Below are 22,172 nucleotides of genomic sequence, written 5' to 3' on the forward strand. Positions count from 1 at the left end.
CGTCTCACAAATTCTGCAGCAGATCCCTACTTTAATTTCAGAACCGGGGCTTTTTTCTTTGTACTGCAGCACAGATGGAACCGAAGAACACATGAGTAACTCTGCCTCTAAAATCTTCCACTCTTTGCCAGCAGGGGGTGCTCCAAGCTGAGAGAGTGGCGGTTATGTGGCCCAACGTTTTGAACCTCCACTCACAGCCCCAGTTTGGAGGGAAAATGACGGCACTTGTTTGTTGTTGACTGTTGAAATCACTTCATCATTTTAAGAAATCTGTTTGACCAACAAACGAGACCACCAGTCACAGAAACCAGAAAACACAGATATTTTAGAACTCTTTCAAAAACTTGAGTAAAACTAAAAATCTTATGCTTGTAAAACACCTTAATAGTCCTTTTTCACACATAATAGCCAAAGAACTCAGTATTCTGTTTGGTCTGCTTCGGCCTTGAGGACAGCCTGCGTTCTCGCTGGCCTTGTGTTTGTGTACTTTCTAACAGTTCCAGATACTCTCTAGCTGTTCCCGCCAACTTGCTTCAGGTGAAACTTTTGTGTGATCAACTAGATCTGGACTTTGACCTGGCGGGTCCATCAGTTCCAGGACTCCAGTTTCCTTTCTCTTGGTCAGATGGTCTCTGCCCAGCGTTGAAGTCTGCTTGGGGTCATTGTCTGGTTGCTCTATGAGCCTGTGACCATCAGGGTCCAGACGATGTACTAAGATGTTGCGATGGACCTTCTTGTTCGTTGATTTTCACTAATTTTCTCACGCCGTTTCCTCAAATGGAGCCGGAATCTCCACTGTGTTTCACTGTGGGTTCAGTGCATCTGGCTTCACAAAGTTCTCCAGCTTTTCTGCGGGGATGAACGCAATGATGCTGACCGAAGAGTTCAAACTTGGACTGGACTGGCCAGAGTACCTTCTTCCACTTGTCAACAGTCCAGTGTTTGTCCCCCCTGGTTTCTGGATGTTTGCAGGCCTCAACAGTGGTGTCTCAGCAGCTGTTCTTCCCTGTGGGTCTTGTTCCGTCAGTCTTTTGCCTCTGGTCATTCTGGAGACTTTCTCAGTCTCTCATCTAGAAGCATTTTTCTTTGCCTAAACATCAGCAGTGGTCTGTTTCAGTTGCTCCCTCGGCACATTTTGTAAGTAGCAGTCTCTGCAGTTGACTCCTAGCGTACGTGATCACGCTGGGACACTCTTGTGTGTCTCGCCTGTTTGTCTCAGTCAGAAATGAATCGAGTGTAACATTCAACCACTAAAACCAAACCACACCAGGACCTGTAAGTCACAATTGATTTATTTATCTTTTTTAATGTTACATTGAAAGTAATCCAGTACTGGAACACATCACATTGTATAAATATCATTAAATAATTTGTGTTAATTTAGACATACAACAGATAAATTAACTCCCACAGCATCTGAAAACACAACAGCCCACTAGGTGGCAGCAAAGCAGCTTTCCTGAGAATAATGTTGCTCTTAGCTTAAGTGGGCTCACTGCCACCGTCAAAATAAATATTAAATAAGTTAAATACTTTGAAGGTCATAATATATCTTGATGATATTTTCAGCGTAGTGTCACTACATTCAGTGGTCGTCACAGCTGGACTCCTCCTCAGTTCATGCTCAGTCTGGTTATGGCCTAAAGGGATTCAAAACGCAGGTTGTCACAGCAGTCATGGTGTCAGAGCCAGCGTGTTGTTGTCCGCCAGTGTCCGGTGTGATCAGATCATATAGATTGCACGCACCTTTTGGATAAGAGACTCCAGTCTGTTGAAAAACTCCTTAGCGGTTGCCTTTGGATGGGACTCGCAGGTTTTGCAGGTGGACTAGAACCAACAGGGAAACCCGCCATCAATTTACTGACTTGCATTTGAAACCAAATGGGAAGCAAAGGTGTGAAAACGTGTGATGGAATGTTTTTTTCTTACCTCTCCGTTTCCTGATCTGCAAAAGTCCAGACCTCTCTCCTGAAACGGATCAAAGGAAATGAGGTTATGGAAATGCACAGTGCTGTTTTCAGACACCTTGGGTGCCAAACCTCTGACCTGTTTACTTACAGTAATTGGATGCTTGAGGCTTTTGTAAAGTTTTCCCTGGTTCCTTTCTGTGACGTTGAAGTTCACCTGCAGGTTTGCCCGAAAGCACCGCAGGGCTGAGAGACAGCAGCCATCCTGTCAGGACATTAAAAAAGAAAACGAATGCTTGTGAGTAAACTAGTACCTGCAGACAATTCTTGAGAGAGCACTTTGATGCTTCTCTTATTGACGGATAGAAGAGTGCAGAATGTGGAGTTGAGCTTCGCACCAGTCAGTATGTAGGGACCGGTTCCTCATGTCTTTAACGGATAATTATCTGAAATCAGTCCGACTCTCAGGCTGTTCTGATGCTTAGTACTTCTGTTTGCAAAATGAGAATTAAAACTGTGGTGAGGGACAAAACCTGGAGGTAAATCTGTTTCACAGAGCTCAACTATAACTTCTTTTTTTTCCTTTTTTAAAAAAATTACTCATTTGGTTGAGATCTTCAGTCTTAGTTTATCAGCACGATAACCCGGTGGAGGTTTCCCCTCGAGGCGTAGTGTTTCAATTTTGTATTTTTTTTTTGTAGAACTGATATACTTTCTATTCAAACACGAACATCAAAACATTGCCGGTGAAACTTTCTATTCTGTTCAGTCACAGCATCGCTTCGGTTGATTTTCCAATCAGAAGACTTACACAAACTGAAACTCAACCAAGAAAGTTTCCACAATTTCTGAGATGCATTTCTTTTCCCCAAATTGCTTTGATTAGGTTTTGCTAAAATATTTTTTTTTTCAGAAATGTAAAAGTCAGTCATAAGGCAGGTGTTTTCCAAGTCTGTTTCTGTAGAGAGAGTCTATGAGGCGGATTGGCAAGGCCCGCGTCTCGATCGGCTGGATGTCTGCTGGCCGAATTGTGTTCAAGATGCGAATGAAACGAGCCAGAAACTCCACCGACTTTTAACCTGTTGAACTTCCCGGTCATGCTTCTCACGATGAGCTCGGCTGAATGGTTTTGATTCTCGGTGCTTTGTTTTGTTAGAAGGACGCCTCGTATCCGTGCAGGAGTCCTTCACTCAATAAGCTTTTACACCTCTTCAACACAACATCCAGTCAAATGTTTTCTAGCCCACCAGAGAAGCTCTGCAAGTGAGTGAGGTGGCGTGAGGAAGTGTGATGCTTTCATCTGCTAGCTGCCTGATTACTCATCACATTTCACTTGCAGCGGAAGCTGTGACCAAATAAAAATTTCACTCAGCAAACTCTCAGGTTGAGTCACACGCCTGACGAGAAAGAAGGCTCGTCTGGGCTTACAATTAATGTTGTTGCCTTTAGTTGCAATTTCAAGTCAAGCACCCCCGATGTGATCTGAAGGTTTTTACGGCTAAAGTAGTCAGGATAGGCTGAACTTCCAGAGCGCTTCTTAAAACCCAAGATACAGAATGCTGCACGAGGCTGCAGAACAAAGGCAAAAGTAACAGAAGAAACTTTGTCATCTAAAACAACAAAGAAACACTTAGCACCCAATAAGGGAGTAAAAGTAGAAACATCATTAAAGGCTTCTCGAAATGTAAATCCAGAGGTGGCTGATAAGTGGGTTTCATAGTTGTAAGGTAGTAAAAGAGAGTGAAACTCACACTTGGGGTGATATTCTTTAGTTCTTATGATGTCCTGTAGGTTTTTCTAATATTAAGAAAATTGTTTTTCTGTTAATTATTTACTGAAATAATTTGGTCCTCAAATGGGGGCTGGGGGGCATTGGTATTGTAATTATTTTTTTTCTATTTTTAGTGTACATTTGATTTCCTGCGTATAAAACACTTAATAAGAGAATTTTATATTTAATTTTTTTTCCTACAGACTCATTAATTACAAAGTTTTGTTTTGTTTTTTTTCTTTCAAGTTTAGTTTCATTAAGCCACAGCCAGTCAGGTTTGACTTAGACCTTTATTCTAGTCTGATAACGACTGTTTGGAATGCACAGCCGATGTGTTTCTGATTTTAGGTTTATTGCAGTTAATCAACTAAAATGCTCCCTCGTGCCTGTAGTTTTCAGTGTTTACGTCTCGTCACCCTGCACACTTTTTGGACTTCACACATCATGCGCACTCCTCCAGTAGCCGAGACATGACAATTAGTGACTACAGTAAGTGGGAGAGTAACAACAGTGACTAAGTAACCGCAACTATTAAATGTGGCTGTGACCCCACGAACAAGATGATTTGGAGTCGGTTCACTTTACTTACCTCAGTATTCTGTGGAGGGGTATTTACCATCTGCTCGCTGTGCTGCAAGACACAAGGTTGTGTTGGGTTGTCACAGCTGCCAGTTTACAAAATGGTGAAAAGTGAGTTTGTGAGCAGATGAACCTACCTGCAGGATCTCTTTCACGTCGTTCAGCTGCATCAAGATTTCTTTTAATTTCCTCTCCTCCAACGTCCCCTGAGTCGCTGTTCTGGCCAGAGGAGAGCAGCAGGCTGCAAGAAGGCACAGAAGAAGCAGCTTCATATTCTCAGTCAGTAGCAGTCACCAGATCACCAAAAGATGCTTTTCAGAAGATAAAGTGGAAGTGGAGACGATTGGTGCCGTTTACCTTTTTATATTCATCCCTGAGGACACAGGAAAATCACTTGGTCAGAGTAGGAAAACTGCACCTAGTGTTATGTGAGTAATTAAAACTTCCTTTTCCACTGGCAGTCACCGCTACGTGTGTCGAAGGTGGCGTCATGCCGCGCGTGCACGAACTCTATACATGCAAGTGTGTGTGAATGTAAGGCTGCACCCGACAGGAAACTACAAGGAGATGACACTTCCCATTTTCACTCTGAATCAGTGGAGCTGCAGCGATACCCTGTCGTAGGTTGTCTCGGCTTGTGTGGTATTGACAACCTAAATGTATTCACAGCATCATGGCTACCCACACAAAAGATGCTGCAACAACAGGAAACTTGTTTGTAGGGATTAATTACAAACCAGCCTCGCGTGTTTCTGGGTCACAGACCATCAGCGCTTTTCAACAGATGAAGGGATTTCAGTTGCCACTGTAAAGGCACCGCCGTTGCTCAGCGGTGCTGTTCTCTTGGCACAGTTTGTCCGAAACATCGTCCTTTTGGGACGCTTGCAAAGAATTCCTCTTCTGTTGTCCCATGTTGGGTCTTCAGTGACTCCTCGATGAAACGCACATTTGTTGCTGGTTTTTTTTTCTTTTTAATCATTATGATTTTGTACATTTTTACCGTAGCTTAGTAAAGAAGCAAACTAGCAGTGAAAAAAACTCAGTGACCGTTGATGAACGTTTCAGTGCGACGTTACAAGTTTCCACACAGAGTCTTTGTCCTCAAAGAGACTGACAGGAATTCCTTGTTTATTTAAGAGTGGTTAATGTCTCCAGAGTCACGAGTGGCACTTTTCTGTAAACATGAGATTAAAGTTTGTATTTGTACGCGTTTGGAACACGACTGCGGAGAAACACTTGGTACGTCTGCGTACAGAAATGACTGCTGAGTTTTGAATAAAATTCAGAAATATTCATCTGAGGTTGAAGGTCAGGTCGCTTATTTCTGCAAGGAGGAGATCAGGTTTGTTGTGACCTGGCAGCAAGGATCCACGGAGGAACTGGACGGGCGTCCACACAGAGGCGCGTCCGGTTGGAATCAGATTTTCAAAACTCTGGTTTCTTCTTTGTGATTGTTTTGTTTGTTTTTAACTGTCTCAACTGTCTAGACTCGACCTGCCAGAACTCTGATCTGGGCTGGCAGCCTGAAAAAGGCCTTTGAGATTTAGGGCCCTATTTTAGCACTGTATTGTGCCAGGTGGATGGCGGATGGCGTTGTGTGTGCGCCGTGCATTCTGGGCGTGTTCAGCTTCATTTTGGTACTAAGAGGGCGCATAATCAGGGTGTCAACCATGGTGCTCGTGGAAAGAGGTGTTCATTAGATCCCAAGGTGTTCATGGGTGTGTTTTGGTCGGGATCTCACTCAAACCCATCAGGACAGCCTCCAGTCGTTGCCTTTGGAAGCCCAGCGCGTTGCTGTTTCAGTGGCGTCTCACAGGCGAAGCGGGCGCCTCTCTTGTTACTTCAGATACAAAGCACTTGCTTCTCCTGTAATGTATAGTAATGATATAGTAGTAACATATAAATGAGTAGTATGAGAATATATATGTGTGTGTGTGTGTGTGTGTGTGGAGGGAGAGAGAGAGAGAGAGAGTTACAGGAGCAGCAGGCATCCATCGATTTCTGTATGATTTGTAATTTATTTTTTGCAGGCCCAAAATAATCTCCTCCTCCCGCTAAATCAGAGCGCTCCTCATCCGTACTTCCACCATGTTGGACGAGGTTTTGTTTGTTTGTTTTTTGTAGACGTTTTGCTCCACATCTGTTTTTGAGCTATAGTTACAGACTACAGAGCTTCAACAATCAATCACTCCAAGTTAGAGGTGCTCGGCACCACATTTGTGTGTTTGGTTGAGGAAGCGTGGGCTGGAACCTGACAGACATGAAGCTTGATACAGATTGTAAAATCTTTTTTTATTATCATTATTATTATCATTATTATTATCATTATTATTATCATTATTATTATTTGTGGAAAGAAAGAAAGTGGCGCACGTAAAAACATCAAACCATTAACTTAACTGATGGCTGCAGATGCGGACTTGGATACTTTTCAAACTGGGAAAAACTCAAAAAAGTATAAAAAAAATAATTCGTGAGTAGTAAATAGAAGGGGAAGGTGTTAATGGGGCAAATGGAAACATCTGTGGAGCATCGCTGGGTATTTCTTGATGACAGACGTCTACTCTGGTGCACAGTGGTGTTACACACTTTGGAAATCCAGGACCGATCTCACTAGTCAGTGTGTCCATGTACATCAGCTCGCGCACAGAGCAGTCGCTCGCGCGGGGAGAACGTTTGCACCACAGATGAAACAATCAGGCCTCGAGGGGAGGAAGTGAGAGCGAAACAAAGAGAAAACCCCTCTTGTGTGTTCTCTGTGTGTCAGCGTCAGGGAAAAGGTGGGTGGGGGCTTCGACTGGTCTGAGCGGTGATCAGATCAAACTCTCGTGTTATCAGGAATCCCGCCTAGGACGTGCATCACAGAAACAAAGGGGACAGCTTCTGAAGTGTGTTCCTCCAATATCTGCACCAAGGGGCACCTCCTCACCCAACATTACTGCAGATCAAAGGTGGGGGTGGGGGTCTTCAGGGGTAGATAGGACATCCTACACGTGGCGCACGTCATGTGAAACCTGGGGCCGACCCTGAAGATGAAGCTGTGTCCTGTTGTCTCGTGTTTCTCATCCTAACCTCCAGTAGACCTGCATTTTGTTCAGCGTCCTCATACTTTGGAAGTCCAGAGTAAACAACACTGGAATTTGTGAAAGCAAATTTTGGATTGATGTCATTTGTTACACAGATGAAGCGCGAAACCAAGCACATTCAGCCACTTTAGAACGGTCAGCAATTCCTTAAAATACCATGAGGACACCTTGAGGAACACCATAAAAAAATGCATGCAGGAACCTCAAAAACTTTTCAAAGAGTTTGTCAGCTCCGCGTGCAGGAGGGCTTGAAAATGCTTGAAAAAGTGCTTGAGCTGACTTGGAAAAAAAGGTGTGCGAAGCCCAGAATTATGAATTATACATCCATTGTTCTAGAAACATTTGTAAGCTACGAAGAACAATATTTCGCCCGGACCTTCCGTCGCTGCTTGTTTTCATTGAAGCCTGTTGATCATTCAAACCCCCCCCCCCCATGTCCACCTTTCCAGAAGAGCTGAACATCTGGATTTAAATACATTAACATTCAACTGGAATAAAGAATTAAAAAGCTCATGTCATGCAGAAGTCAGAGATTTTCCAGCAACGTTAATATTTACGTGCTACCAGGCCTGTAGACAACGGCAGCTTCCTGCCCAGTGGAAACATGAACAGAGAGCAGAATGTCGGCTATATTTGGCCTGAAAAAACAACGTGAACGGTCCTCTGGAGAAAGGAAATCGTCACGCACGACTCATCAGCGTTTGAGAGCTGCTTCTTATTTTCCACCTGATTTTTGTGACCCAAGCACGTTCTATGGCGGTGACTAAGGCTCTCGGTTACGGCTGAAGATGTGTCACTCAGCGAGAGTTGCTTTTTGTGGTCAGCCAGAGTGTTAAACACAGTGCTTCGTTTCTGATAGGAAGTGAGGAGAAAACTGGCAGCTAGAGGTCAGTAGGTGAGTGAGGAGTTTCATGTGAACGGTCTCAGCGCATGTAAACTGGGTTTAAGGAAAAAAAAGAAATTCCAAATTCTGTGTTTTTGCCCCACCGTTAACTTTTCCTCCTGCAAGTCTGTTGGTGCGAGTGCGTCCCCAGGATTCGTTTCAGAGTGAGAAGGAATACTGCCCGACCTTGGAGTTCTCTCATGTAGAAGTGAACGAGCGATTTGTTCTCTGAGCACGACCATTGAGTCGTGTGTTCTGTATCCTGGTCTTCTCGTGCCTGCAATGCCACCTCGACCACAGGCCTCAGATTCACGCGTCCTCGCGCAGTTTCTTCTTACAGACAGGAAACAAGGTCCGATTAGATGTTTTATTGAATGTTAATTCAGTGACACGAGAGAGAAAATGACTCGACCTAAAGTGCTACGGCCTGCGAGAACAAATCTTGTGTGTGAAACATTTCATGAACCAGGTTCATTTCTGAGATTTCTAGGGAAAAAAAGATTAAAGTTGTTTGAAACAAGGATTTCCTGTTTTTTTTCCCTGTCCGGCGGCAGAGACAGAACGCTGCCTCAAAGCAAGAGCCTGATCACGAATGTGAAGGAAAATTTGGAATGTTACAGTAAATTTTCTTTTTTTTCTTATTTTGTCATTGCGGTGAAGAACTTATGTCTTTCATGCAAATTATAAACGGTCCAGAAGCCATGAAAAATGTTCCCAAGCTGTTTACTTTGAAATTGGACGGCGTGGAACAAAGATGGCTGCACCAGATTTAGCCGGAGGCTAATTTCCTGTACGGGAGATCACCGTGAGGAATTTTCAAGGATGAGAAAAATACATTTGATCTCTGAAAACCTGCAACCAAACTGATTTAACATCCACTCCAGATGTCACAGTGCAACGCCAAAACCCTGCTTTTTGTTCGACGCGATGCAGAACCGACCTGGAGCGTTCACCGTCACGGGATAGATCACGCGTTCATCGGCACAACCACATCGAGTAGCAGGAACAAGCACCCGGGCCCTCGACGTTTTCTGTAATAATTCTCCAGAGGAGAGTGTAGAGGTTGGGAGCGCCGTGTGGGAGCTACAGCTCCGGTTCCTCGTCTCCTCTCTCGTTCGTCGACGTCGTTGGCATCAAGGATCCCAGATCTGTTGAAGGAATCCTTCTGAGTCCGGTCTGTCGAGGCAGTTTGTATTTCACCCAGCTTCCGCTGTCATTCATGAAGTTTGTGTGTTGACTCAACATTTTCACCGATGAGCTGCGATGATGTCACAATTGTGTTTATTAATTCACTGTTTGTGCCAAATACAGGTTTGTTTTGTTCAACTTCGAGGTTGCAATGCGATGTTTTCTTGTTGTGTGTGTGGGTTCCGTCTCAGCGACTCTCTTCGTCACATGGGAGCTGTACATTTCTCAGATGAATTTGTTAAAACTGTTGCGCTATCGTGCACACTTGTTTACGCCACCCTCATGATGTCTTGTACTTCCTCTTCCCACATGTGGTAGCCTGAGTTCCTACGCTGCGGTCTCTCTCCATCGTGAACCGGTTGGCACGTCAGAGGTGTGAGGTTGAACGTTTGCGTGTATAGCATACGACCATTTTGAAATTAAATTTTTTTTTTTTTTTTTTTTTTGCAATAACTGCTAGTTAAATCCTTTCACAACCTTCCGTAGAGACGTAATAAAGACAAGTGAAGGTGATGGAGGAAAGCGAGGGTGCCAGATATTACCGTAAATGTAAAGGAACAGTACAGAGGTCGGGGGCGGGGGAAGGCCTGGTCCTCGACACCGGTGCCAGATCAGGAATGATAGTGCATTAATACACCAGAATAATTCCTCGCTGCCGTCTTACGTGGGTTTAAGGACCTGTAATTGTGAATTCACCCCCTTTAGCAGGATGGGAGTGTTGCTGGTGCAACGCGCTGCAGCTGCTGCTTGGAGCTGAAGAGGAGATCTTGTCTGTTCTTTTGTCAGATTTCTGTCATTCACAGCGATCAGAACACCAGAAAAGAGTGGGTGTCATTCAAGGGTGCCAAAGCCTCGTCAGAAAACGTTTAATTTCTCATCCGAATGCGAGATCACGACAACAAATGTGAGCTGCGTCTCCTCGCCGCGCTCAGAATGACTCAGGAAGTCACCTAAACTCCCTCTGAGGTTCTGCACTGTAGCAGGTCTCTGACAGTCCAATTGTAGTCATGAGTCATTCAAATGTTAACAAACAAGAAGACCCAATTGGGGGGGGGGGGGGGGGTGCGCGGTGTCTTGCTCTCAACTGGAATGCAACCCTTATTTCTATACGTTCACTCTGTCAGAACCACCTTCAACTGTCGCCATTGTCACCAGACTTAAAAATGAAGGAGTAGCCCAAAAAGAAAGCTTCAACAGTACGAACACAGGAGAGTCAAACCTGCAGCTGGAGAGAAGACCCTTTCTAGGGGATCTGCTCTGACTGGCCAGCTGCCGGAGGTAAAGATCCAGACCACCGGAAAGCCAGAGCCCTGGAGGGACGCTGTAGTGGACTTCATGGAGGAAATGAAGAGTTAAACACCACAGTTCCTCGAGCAGATGCGAAGCTCTGCCTCTCTCTGCTTATTAATGTCATCCATTGAGAAAAAGAAAAACAAAGCAAGCTTCTACACTGCAAAAGACATAGATTGTAAATCTTCAGACCAAAACGTGACGCCCGCAGCTCAACTCATGGTGGCTTTTGACATCATGGTTGCAGAGGATGGAAAAAACTTGATAGAATACAACATAAAAAAACTACTAAGATGGAGCACATCCAACACTTCAGATAATAAAACATTGAGCTTGAGAATCACCGCCTCACACAGTAAACCAGTAAAACTATTTATGGATGCAACTAAGCAGCTGTCCGTTATGGTCCAACAATCCATCAAGTCATTGTCGTCATTGTCATTATTAACAATTTCATAAATGTCTTTGAAGTTAGAAGCAGACGTACCACTGTTGCAGTCACCCTGCTTCTCCCAGACGCGATGATGAATATTGTGTGTCTTCAGTTTGTCTTACTCAAAGGGGGCTTCAGGAAACAGGTTGTCGACATGATGTGACACATCCTTGACCTTTAAGGGTTAATAATCGTTCATCTTTCACCAGCGGCGAGATGACTTGTTGTTTTGGAAATGTAGCTACTGTTTTATGGGAAGAGAGACGCAGCAGCGGAGCAGTGGGAGTGCAGAGTAGACGGCGTGGTGCGAGCGCCGTTCAACCACAGCAGCAGGGGAATAACACTGGGCTGAGGGGCTGTGAGGCGATAAAAGGCCAAAACGTTCGACAAAAACATCCAATTGGAAAGTTTTTTGTTTTTTTTCTCTAAAACATCAACTGCGAGAACAACGCCTACGCTCTCCTTTCTATGGTGAAGTCATGAGTCGACCCAAGAGCTCGTCTCTCAAGTAAACATTTAAGGTTTTGATAAAACTGAGCAGCCGTTGAATCCCAGTAAACGATCTACACAACGTGGAGGGGGGAACAAAAAAAAACACGTTCTGCAGGGCAGAACCGCTGCTACTCACACAAACCTGCACCACAACCAACCCGGAGGAGAACCATGTTGAGGGAACACTGATAGTCCATCCTGCCCACAGTCAGACAGGAAGAGGGAGTCTCTCCTCTGGGCTGCACCAAGAAGCTGAGGCCCTTGGGGAGCAGCTCACTGCTAGTTAGCTTAGCATAATGAGTGGCAGGACATGGGAAGTGTTAGCACACCTCTATCAGGAGGTATCCAACACACGTCTCTCCAAAACAGTCTCTGCCTGCATCGATGCAACTCAGGTGGAGTAGAACTTCACCATTTATCATGACATGTAAAGTTTCGGATCTGACACAGAGCCGGAACTACTTTCCTGAACGGGTGCAGTGATTCAATGCTGCGCCTCTAAAGTCTCTTTGTACCTTTGGCCAAGAAAATGTTTGTCGATACCTAGAAGAGCGGCCGCTGCCGCTGACCGTGGCACTTGGAACACAGTGAAGACTGTTGGGAGAGCGGCTCGGTTTTATCGGTCCTTAGCCGGACTTCTCAGCTCTCACCTGACGAGGGCGGCACTTTGAACCTCAGGGAGGAGGGTTGTGGATTCAAGTCATCAGAAAATACCGCCCTCCTGACTTAGCTTGTGTGTCTCAATTCCAGATTTCAGCTTCACAGCAGAATAAACACAAGGAATTCCTGCATGAAATTTATTTCCTGCTGTCGTATTTTATCAGGGGGAATCACGTGTTCAGTCGTCGTCACACTTCTGTGTGTATCTTCGTCTTAAAGACGTTTTAGGGGTCAAAATGAACCAGCTTGGGTACGACTTTTAAACGCCGCCGCATCTGCATTCAGACTCCCCTCCACTGATCTCAGACCAGCCTCATACGCTCATATTCAGGTAATTGTGACGCACGTTTCTTCACCTTCTCCTTTCTGTACTTGTCTGGCTTTATATTTTTCAAACTTCCTTTTTTTCAAATTCTGAGATTTCTGCTGCTTTGTTTTTTTTTCCACAATTGCATGTTTGTTAAAAAATAAGTACCTTATTTGTTACCTGGAGGTTTTTACTGTCTTTTTTTCTTCTTTTTTTTATCAATTCTGCATCGGGGACAAAACATTTCATATTTTCCAACTGTCTCGAACAGGTTATATTTTTTTTTGCCATCAGACAGTCGACTAACAGCTCGGAAAAACACGTCACTGGAATATCCTGTTTATTTTAAGAAGCTATGGGCCGAAACTAGGCTTCTGCAGTACATCACAAATAATCAGCAGGGGCATCGTCTTTCCTCTACGACGATCAGAAGACAAACAGCGTCAGGCTGCACCTCACAGACGACGACTCGGCTCAGCAAGAAGTGAGAGTGACTTGTACTGAGTTTCTCATATCGGTTCACTCTCATGACTCCAGTCTGCAGTAGCAGGTTAGCCGACGTGTACTGAGTCACGACTTTCACTGTCTGCTCCCGTCAGCGCCTGATCATTTCTGCACAACGCGCCCTGCAGGGCAGACGGCGAGCAGACGGAGGAAAACCATCAGACTAAAGCAGGACAACTCACTGAGGTCAGGCTGAAAACCTGGTGGGCTCCCTCCCCGTCAACAGTGAGGATGCGAGTCACGCCAGACAAACCCATTACCATGAAATATATTTATTTTTCTTGCATTGTTAGAAAAATCTGTGCAAAGATACAGAACGTTCAAATATTTATTTACACACTTCTAAAAAGCGGCGGTACAAATGGTTGATGACGGAGTCAACATCTAAAGGTCACGAGGAGATGGCGAACACGAGCTCAGTAAAGGTTCGTTTTCTTCATTATCCTCAAGAACTCCTGTTCGCTGACCTCGCCGTCTCCATCCTGGTCCGCCTCGTCGATCATCTCCTGAGGAAGGACAGAAAGAAGAGCAAAGGGTGACGGCTGAGTTGCTGGTCAGGATGGGATTCTAGGAGATTGTGATCGACTTGGAAAAACCTCAGTGCCTACAAACGTGTTTCAGCAACGCCGCCGTAACTTTCATGCCGAAAAAACAGGAAGGTGGCACCTGTTGTTGGTTTGTTCCCTAAACGAAATCAGCTCGCGTCAGTTCACCACAAAAGTCCAAAAAAATTTCAACTGGGAAGTTCCCAATTTGGTGTCGTCGTAAATGTGGCATTGGACATGGCAGCTTTGATGATGTGCTTCTGTAAGTAGTGACATCAAAGCAGTCAAAGATGATCAAAGATCTGGCACAGCGAGGACTGAGATTAAGGTCCCAGATTGTGAGGAGGGTTTCATGACATCACACAATCTGTGGCCCCGCCTCTAACAGCAGCAACTGGACCATGCGGGTGATATTATTGCTACATGTTCAGTGCTTTCAGACAGAAGGGAAAAAAAAGAAAAACCATACTAAATTAATTTGGGTAATCTGGGGGAGGCCCACCCAAACAGATTAAGTAGATCATCACCTGGAGCTCCTCATCAGTGAGGTTTTCGCCCAGCTCCTCCGCAACTCTCTTGAGATTTTTGAAGGAGATTTTTCCTGTGCCGTCGTCGTCGAACAGCCGAAACGCCTTCAGGATTTCTTCTTTGGAGTCTTTTTCACTCTGCCAGGAGCGAAGAAACACACACAGACTGATGCCTCACACCTTTTTCAGACTAGAGAGAATATTTCAAGGTTACTGAGCTCTTGTTGTACCTGCTGTGAAAAATCTTTTCAGATGAAAATAAACACCGTCTAAATATCAAGCACTGTTTTTCTCTGTAAATGATTTTGATGAAATGTTTCTGGCAGAGTGGCAAAATAAATCACGAGGTCAACGTGTATAAATAAATAAACCACAAGTATCGCTTTGAACAGGACCACACAGATGCTGCAGAAACCGCTTTATTTTTATGATCGATATGTTTTTATGTGGTTTTCGTACGTCTTAATGAAGAGCAAGTATTGCATCTTCAAGCTGGTTTAAGCTCGGATGTCTAAAGTGAGATGCAATATTTTCAGACTCCCATGACTCACCAGATGGAATCTATAAAATTTAAAAATCATTTTTAAAAAAACTCAGTTTTCTTTTTTAGGTAAAAGTGCCCCATCCCCCTCCTTTGGCCTCACTTTTTTATGTGAGGGAATCACAAAAAAAACCAAACTTTATTGTAAACCGATGTTTCATGAGGAGATCAAGCAGGAGGCTGTGAGCAGGACGTGATGTTGTAGTTGGGCACACGCTGGACGGCTACATTCAGTTTATACTGCCTGCACTGGAAAAACATACCTGCAATATAACAGATCATTAACATCTAACAAAGAGAAATCAGGATCCAAGAGACCTTCGTCGTTTTAACACAGTGCCTGCTTGCTTGTGGCCCTCTTGTGTGGCTCCCACACGGTTTCAGTGTTTCGACCCGGCATCGCAACTTTCTGACAGGTAACTCACCATCTTCAGCGTCATCATGCTGAGGAAGTCATTTAAGTCGATTGTTCCAGAAGATTCTTTGTCGTGCTCCGCTATCATCTTCTTGATTTCTTCTTTCTTTGGCTCAAACCCGAGAGCTCGCATTGCGACCTGTGGCGCAGACACACGCCGCAGCTGAGTGCTGGATCGTGGGCATACACACGGACATCGGGCACTGGAAGGTGCATTCAGTTATTAGATAACAACTCACCTTCAGTTCTTTCACGTCTATGGTGCCAGTGCCATCTGCATCGAAGAGGTCAAACGCCTCCTTGATTTCTTGCTTTTGCTCGGCGGTCAGTTCGAATTTGGGAGTCGCTTTCTTCCTCTGGCTGGTCGAGGGAGTTGGTTTTCGGTAACCTGACGACTGTGGGAGACAAACGGACCAACTTGGATACGGAGCAGTTAGTTGTCATGCTAGCTAGCCACAGCTACCGCGAAGCTGCTCGTAGACCATAAACACGCTATAAAACTACCGCCAAATACATTTGCCTTTCAACTACATGAAATATGAAGCGATGTGAGACATTTATCTTTTTTTAAATTAAAGTTTACCATTTCATTCAACGATTCCTCCACGCGGAAACTTCAGTAGTAACAGTAGTAATAGTGTTTGCTGTGACACAACCAATAGCTCAAAAGAACGAATCTTTTTGGGTGAACGCCAGGAATCGATTCGTTCACGTCGCCGTTCGTTTGAACTGTCATTAAAGTGATACTCCCTCAACATATCAGAATCAAAGCCTGGAATTTCGGCCTCCTTCGTCTCTATTGAGCTTACAATCCGTTTCACTGGCCGCGCACTGAAGGAATCGGAGGACGAATATTTTTAGTGAACAGATTCTAATGAGTCAGTGAGCCCGAGTAAACGATCGTCCACCTCCCCTTAGTCCCTGCAGAGTCTTAAGATGTCAACAAACGGCTGCTTTCCCCCTCCATTTCAGTAGCCAATAGGAATCCCAATAGTGAGAAAACGCACAGATTTCAGCCAATCGCAAAAAGAGATGGGCGGGACTCACTCGTGTCCGCCAACTGTTGAGCTCCTTCCTCGTCTCCCAGCAACTAGGGAAACCACGCGTGCGCAGTGGTGAACAAGCCGCGTTGGGCAACGGGAGCAGATGGAAACGTCTGAGGGAAGGTATCGTATTATTATTTTCCGGGTAACTCCAGTTCATCTGATTTTCGCAGGGTCTTGTGCTTTGGTTCTCTTGTGGCAGGGTGTAGACGGCTCAACTTCGCCATGTAGTTTCATTTTTCTTAATAACAGAATTAGCATGTAGCTTAGCTTGCAAGCCCCTTCATGTATGTGGATGCAGATGGATTACTATCGGTGCTCGATGATTTATTGTAGCTAAAATGTGACTCAGTGGCCGGTGCGGTTGATTGTAGTTGATGGAAGAACTCACAACTTCCAGCGAAAGTCGCATAGCAAAGAGAATAAATATTTCCAGCAAAGTGTGTACTTAACGTTGTACAAGTAAAATAACTTGGACATTTCCAATTTGGCTTCATCGACATGATTCAGCATTCACACTGTCATGACCGAGAAACAGCAGATGAGCGAAGACTTTCTAGCAACCCAGTTTTGTGCATCAGACTGACACCACGTTTAGAATAATAAGCGACATTTGCCCACACCGTGTTTATATTATTCTGCCACCACATCAGACTTTTGCTTTTCCTCTCATTTCTCTCTCTTCATGCTAAAATGTCAAATATTTGCCACTTTCAGACTTAAAAATCTTGATTTTCTGCAGTTTTTTGTAATTTTTTAAATTTAGGCGTAAAATTAAGAATCTTTGGGTTTATTACTGTTGCTTATTTACTTTGTTTTTAAAAAGAACATGTAAAAAAAATAAAGGAGCAGAGTACATTGAATATATTTTAGAACTTTAATATACTTTGCCACGGGTAACCGTTATTTAAGAAAATACAAGTATTATGACTCGGTGTCGCCGCAACCACTTGCTCAGCACTTCCCTGGTAGTAAAAACAGCAGGAGAATAAATAGATTAAATTGAAAAGTACAGGATGTGACTGTGGTGAACTTATGACATGAACCACACAACAGCACTTTTCTGTGTAAAAGTAGATTTCTAGGCTTTGACTTTGCTAAAGAAAACAAACCTACAACTCAAACCGTCCTCTTTCACGACACAGGTTGATCGCATAATGCTGGGAAGTACAATCAGAAACCAGCAGCAGCACGTAGGACTGCAGAAGCTCTCGGCCCTGGCAGGAATCGCACATTCCTCTTTGGGGCCTAATAAAAAGTTTAAGTTCGTCCAAGATGAGGAGAGCGAGGAGTCGGCCCTCGTGGGCTCATGTGTCCGCGTCTTGGACAGCCTGGAGCAGACCTGCGCAGTGGGACAGCTGGTGCACGAGACCGTTCAAGCACACCAGAGGGTCTATCATACCGGGTCGGGATGCCTGCTGTTCCTGGCGGGAGCTTGGAGCCGTGTTGCTCTGGAGTGCCTTCGGAACGGAGTCCCAGTGCCACACATCGTCTCAGCTATGACTGAGGGCATGGACGTGTGCTTGGCTGTGTGCAGGAAATGCAGCGTGTCGACTGGAGGAGTCGGCGTGGGCTCGTCTAAGGGCTTCGCTCCAGCTCCTCCAGGTGTAGGACCTGTAGAGGCTTCGCAGGCAACATCCAACGGGCAAGCGGCAACAAAAGTTACTCACAAGACTCTCAACACCAGCGAACACAGGAAGACAAAACTAAGCCGACATTTTTGTGGCGGCCCCACAGTACGCCAGGCTCCGCGTCCTGACATCGCACACGTCGCAGAGGGGCTGAGCCACGGTTGTGTCAGAGCGATGGATTTAGTAGTGGAAGCCAGTCGTCTTCAGTCCAGAATGAGTCAACAAGATCGCCAATGTCCCGCCTTTGATGTTACTAAAGTGGTGACATGTGTGCTGCCTGGTTTACCTGAGGAACACGCTCACGTTTCTCCGGGCTGCGTTGTTCTTTTACACGCGGAACAAGCTTTCGTTGCACGTCACTTAAAAGAGCGGCACTTGAACGTCGCTCTGATTCATGGTGATTTGTCCTCCACCTATCGCCACCTTGGCTTCAACGGGCTCATGGGTGGACAGCATGTGTGTGATCAGCCCGCTCTGTCACGTTTAAGCAAAGAGGAAGAGTGGCTGGTGAAGGTGGAGTCGCTCCTGCTGGACCTAGAAGTGAACCTTGTCCTGGTCAGCGGGCTTGTCAGTGACGCGCTCCTCCAGCGCTGCTGCAGACGTCACATTCTTCTGGTGGGCAAAGTGAACGTTCTAAAGGAATTCTCAAACACCACGGGAGCGGTTCCGGTGACGTACGCCACTCAGCTGAGTAAGCACTGCGTCGGCGCTGGAGTGAAGGTGGCCGTGTTGAGGGACCTGAGGACGTCTGTGACAGCTGTGAACATTTCCACCAGTGGGAGCTCCTCACTGGTCACGGCGGTCATCACCAGCCTTGTACACGGGAAGCTGCAGGCGCTGGAGGATCAGTTTTGGGCGTGTGCTTATCGCGTCCACCTGGCCCTTCAAGACCGAGCCCTGCTTCCCGGTGCTGGAGAGACAGAGATGAGTTGCGTTCATCACCTGCGAAAGCGAGCAGAGCGTCAGGTTGAGCGTGACAGGCAGGAGACCCCCTACAGAGCGCTGGTGCTGCAGCGAATGGCCGACAGTTTTGTAGATTACATATCGGCTGTGATGGCGAACGCTGGAGGGATTTCCAGAGTCACAGCCTGGACTTTGGTGAGCCAACGACTGCGGGACTGTGACACACAGGGAGGCTTCTCCTCCGACTTGTCCCCACTGGTCCAGGAGGAGGTTCCAAGAGTCTATGATAATGTCAGTGTGAAGCAGGAGGCGTGGAGGAAGGCCTTGGATCTGGTGTTCCTGCTCTTGCAGACGGACGCAGAGGTCATTACACGTGTGGACCGGAGCGGTGACGGAGCCCCTGCAGGTCTCATGCTGTTATGACACCGAGACTTCGGAGGTCCCAGCAGTGTTTATTTAGATGACATGTCAGGGTTTATAAAGTGAAGTTAGGGGATTTTGAAAATGGCAGCTACCAGACCTGGGAAAGTGTTTAAAAAAAAAAAAAACGGAATCCAGAACTTTTTGGGGGGGAAAACCACCGAAAGTTGCTTCACACACTCAGAATATTCTAGAGAGTAAATGTGGTTCAGTTGAGACGTATGAAACCACGTAACTTGGGATTATGTTGGTGAATGTCGACAAGGGTTTCTTTCTTCATGTGTAGAACCAGATTTTTCCTCCAAAGCTGCGGTGAAGTCACTGAAGGTTACAGGTAAAAATGTGTGTGTATGGTGTTAATAATAACAATGATAATAATAATAATAATGATAACAATAATAATAAATGTGGTACGACCAGTGGGATTCATGTCTTCATGCTGTTGTTGATGACGAAGCTCAGTCGTTGTGAGGAGGTTTGAGCCGAGTTCAGCATCTCCTGTTATATTCATGTAATCAATAAAAAGTCCGCAGACTGTATTTGTAAAAAATCGTTCTTGTGTTTTCATCATCTACCACAAGGGGGAGACAAACGATCAAGCGACGTGTGCAGCTTCTGTCAGAGGCTGATGAGCAGAAACTTTAGTTTTCAACGTCAGAGAGCTTTATTAACATAGAAAACGTGTTTACAAGGCCAAAGCAAATAAATCAATGAAAAATTTAAATTTCCTAAATAAGTGAAAACAAAATAACGTACAAAAAAAAATGTGCATTGCCAGAAAAGGTGTGAAATAAAAACAGAAAGAGAAGAAATGTGGTTTTATTTTTAGAAACGTATTTATTATATGGATACAGTTGAGTGCAAAAGTGGCTTTAAACTAAAGTGGAAGAAAATGGAGTTGGCCTTTATTCTGACAAGGAATAAAATGAAATCCACAAATTTTCCCATGTCAAGTGTCCTCTTAACAAAATTAAGGTACAAATACGAACAAATGACATGAGTGGTACACATAATTTGGTTTTATGATTTGTCTTTTTATTGGCCGGAAGCTTTACCCCAACAGACAGTTATAAACCAGTATTTATTTGTTTTACTGACTCAGCTGACTCGACTCTGGACACCTCGTCTTTGTGCTCAGTTCAGCCAGAGAAAACAAAAACTTCTTCTCCAAAACCACAATTAAATTCCCTCTCGTGGAGCATGGCAGGAATTCTGTTGTGCCGGGAAGTATTTTAATCTAGTTTTGGTACACTTAAAATGTCTTTAGTACTTGGCGAACCTGTCGCACTCGGCTCCTTTGCCATCGACGCCTCCAGACCTTTCTGTTTTTAGCTCCTGTCTGAGTCCAAGAATCTTATATTTTAGTCATATTTCCGATCAAACATGATCATTCACAGATATATTGGTAATATTGACCGTCAACACTCGTCTCTAAGCTACTGAGCTTCATTCTCCAACTCCTAAACAAGCCAAATAAACGAGTGTGGTGTCTGACCCTGACATGGAGTATTAGGAGACACTCGCATATCTAAGAAGTATCTCTCTCTCTTATGTAGTAAAACTGCTTTTAGTGGTAAAATGCCAGTATTTTGACCCCCCCCCCCTCCAAAAAAAACACTAAAGAGTTGAAAAAGAAGTTAATTTAAACCGCACTTTTCAAGTTGCTGAAACCTAAAAACCAAAGATTTACAGCCTTATAAACAATGCAATTGTCATTTTTGTTAGAATAGAGCGAGGAAGTTCAGAGGTCAGAGGCGGGATGTTTTTGGATTGCCCCTCCGCTCATGAATCATGTCGATGAAGCCTCCGCGGTCAACGGGATATTTCAGTAAAGACTTTCATTTCAACGACTAGTAACGAAAGCCAGAACAAGATTGACTCAGCCATCAGTCAGCCTGGCGGCGGATGACATCATGTGACGCCATGTCGAGAAGGAAATCATAAGGCCAACATTGGTGACGCGTCTGGGCCGAGAGTTCAAGTCCAGTCCACATTTTAGCGGGAGAGAAAACGTGAGCCTGGTGCAAACACAGGATGGGCCTTCAGACCCGCGGGAGAGAACAGAACAAGAACGATCACTGTCCTACTTAATTCCTGTTTATCTAATTGTTTGCTCACAGTGATGACTTTTCATTCAATTCTGGGGATGTCAGCATTTTCACTGTGAGACCTCAAGAACCAGTTAAAATATGTGTGTCCCTAACATCATTAAGAGGCCTCTGCTTTTTAGAATAAATAAATACAATCCAATATTCATGTTGCCCAATAAATACTCAAGAAAACCTACATACTAATTGAATTATTTGATATGGAACATGAATTATTTAATCACTCTGACAAGAGAAATCTTAATTTATATTCAGAAAAGTAGAGTTTTCCTGCTCCTGCATGCTAGCAGAGCTCCTGGGAAGCGTCTGTCAGGTTTGACGTAAAGTCAACAGTGTGGGAACAGGTGGCGTCCTGGTACCAGGATGCGTCACTGGAAGTTATTTTTGGACAGCTGAGTGAATGTGCAGAAAACCAGTTGCAAACCATAAATCTTATTTTAGTTTCTATGGCCCCTCGTCACATATTTTGGCACCATTAGGGCGTCATCGTGAACTGAGAGTTTACCAGACGTGTGCGTCTGCTGCTGCTCTCCGGGAGTCTTCTCCTGCTGGTGCTGTGGTCCTGTCACACACCGGCAACGTTGGCATTTCAGCACAAGTTGCTCACCTGAGAAGTCTTTCCTCACTTAACTTCTCTGAGCAACGACTCTTCGTTTCACCCGTCGTAACCTGAACATCGAGTGATGGGAATTAAAGACAGAAAATAACGGGGTCTCTCCTCAAGAGTGGCGTTTTTATCTGGTGGATTTTTAGCTTTTCAAGTGTAAAAATCACGGCTTTGAGGAAAAATCCAACAAGTCAAGATGAGTCAACCGTGCATTCTATGCCCTCTGATAATGAGGGTTTGGGCCACAACCAGCAGGGTTACTAATAAACCTGCAACCTGAATTTCAGCAAACTGGGTGAAGAAGACGCCATAAGATTTCGGGGCGGACCAGG

At 44.8% G+C, this 22,172-nt stretch overlaps 3 protein-coding genes across 4 annotated transcripts; 1 reads left to right on the plus strand and 2 right to left on the minus strand.

The window, feature by feature from the left end:
- Positions 1-1,421: 1,421 nt before the first annotated feature.
- On the minus strand, positions 1,422-4,529 carry LOC147251499 (interleukin-21-like). Its single transcript, XM_086222742.1, has 6 exons — positions 4,395-4,529; positions 4,268-4,309; positions 2,059-2,172; positions 1,930-1,968; positions 1,747-1,827; positions 1,422-1,640 (listed from the first exon to the last, which is right to left on the minus strand). Exons 1-6 carry the CDS (start codon positions 4,527-4,529, stop codon positions 1,614-1,616), a joined length of 438 nt encoding a protein of 145 aa, XP_086078868.1. The 3' UTR covers positions 1,422-1,613.
- Positions 4,530-13,347: 8,818 nt separating this feature from the next.
- cetn4 (centrin 4) lies at positions 13,348-16,055 on the minus strand. Its single transcript, XM_086222281.1, has 5 exons — positions 15,712-16,055; positions 15,368-15,523; positions 15,139-15,267; positions 14,173-14,310; positions 13,348-13,606 (listed from the first exon to the last, which is right to left on the minus strand). Exons 1-5 carry the CDS (start codon positions 15,712-15,714, stop codon positions 13,517-13,519), a joined length of 516 nt encoding a protein of 171 aa, XP_086078407.1. The 5' UTR covers positions 15,715-16,055; the 3' UTR covers positions 13,348-13,516.
- On the plus strand, positions 14,900-19,650 carry bbs12 (Bardet-Biedl syndrome 12). 2 transcript variants are annotated; one of them, XM_086222278.1, is made up of 2 exons: positions 14,900-15,129; positions 17,317-19,650. In XM_086222278.1, the coding sequence occupies exon 2, from the start codon at positions 17,329-17,331 to the stop codon at positions 19,126-19,128; it is 1,800 nt and encodes a 599-aa protein (XP_086078404.1). In that variant the 5' UTR covers positions 14,900-15,129; positions 17,317-17,328; the 3' UTR covers positions 19,129-19,650. The 2 variants fall into 2 exon arrangements, with proteins under 2 accessions (XP_086078404.1, XP_086078403.1); XM_086222277.1 differs by lacking the exon at positions 14,900-15,129 and adding an exon at positions 15,228-16,294.
- Positions 19,651-22,172: the final 2,522 nt, after the last annotated feature.

The sequence above is a fragment of the Aulostomus chinensis genome, chromosome 13, assembly GCF_037954235.1.
Source record: "Aulostomus chinensis isolate RoL2024-O1b breed Wild chromosome 13, RoL_Achi_v1.0, whole genome shotgun sequence".
Lineage (NCBI taxonomy): Eukaryota > Metazoa > Chordata > Actinopteri > Syngnathiformes > Aulostomidae > Aulostomus > Aulostomus chinensis.

Excerpts from the sequence above, each read along its gene's own strand:
- LOC147251499 (XM_086222742.1), bottom strand. The coding sequence starts at position 4,529 with ATGAAGCTGCTTCTTCTGTGCCTTCTTGCAGCCTGCTGCTCTCCTCTG. Across the intron at positions 1,969-2,058 it reads GCCTCAAGCATCCAATTACT|GAGAGAGGTCTGGACTTTTG; the intron begins GTAAGTAAACAG and ends GATCCGTTTCAG. Across the intron at positions 1,641-1,746 it reads TGGAGTCTCTTATCCAAAAG|GCCATAACCAGACTGAGCAT; the intron begins GTGCGTGCAATC and ends GAATCCCTTTAG.
- cetn4 (XM_086222281.1), bottom strand. Across the intron at positions 15,268-15,367 it reads TAGACGTGAAAGAACTGAAG|GTCGCAATGCGAGCTCTCGG; the intron begins GTGAGTTGTTAT and ends TCTGCGCCACAG. Across the intron at positions 14,311-15,138 it reads GCATGATGACGCTGAAGATG|AGTGAAAAAGACTCCAAAGA; the intron begins GTGAGTTACCTG and ends CGCTCCTGGCAG.
- bbs12 (XM_086222278.1), top strand. The coding sequence starts at position 17,329 with ATGCTGGGAAGTACAATCAGAAACCAGCAGCAGCACGTAGGACTGCAG.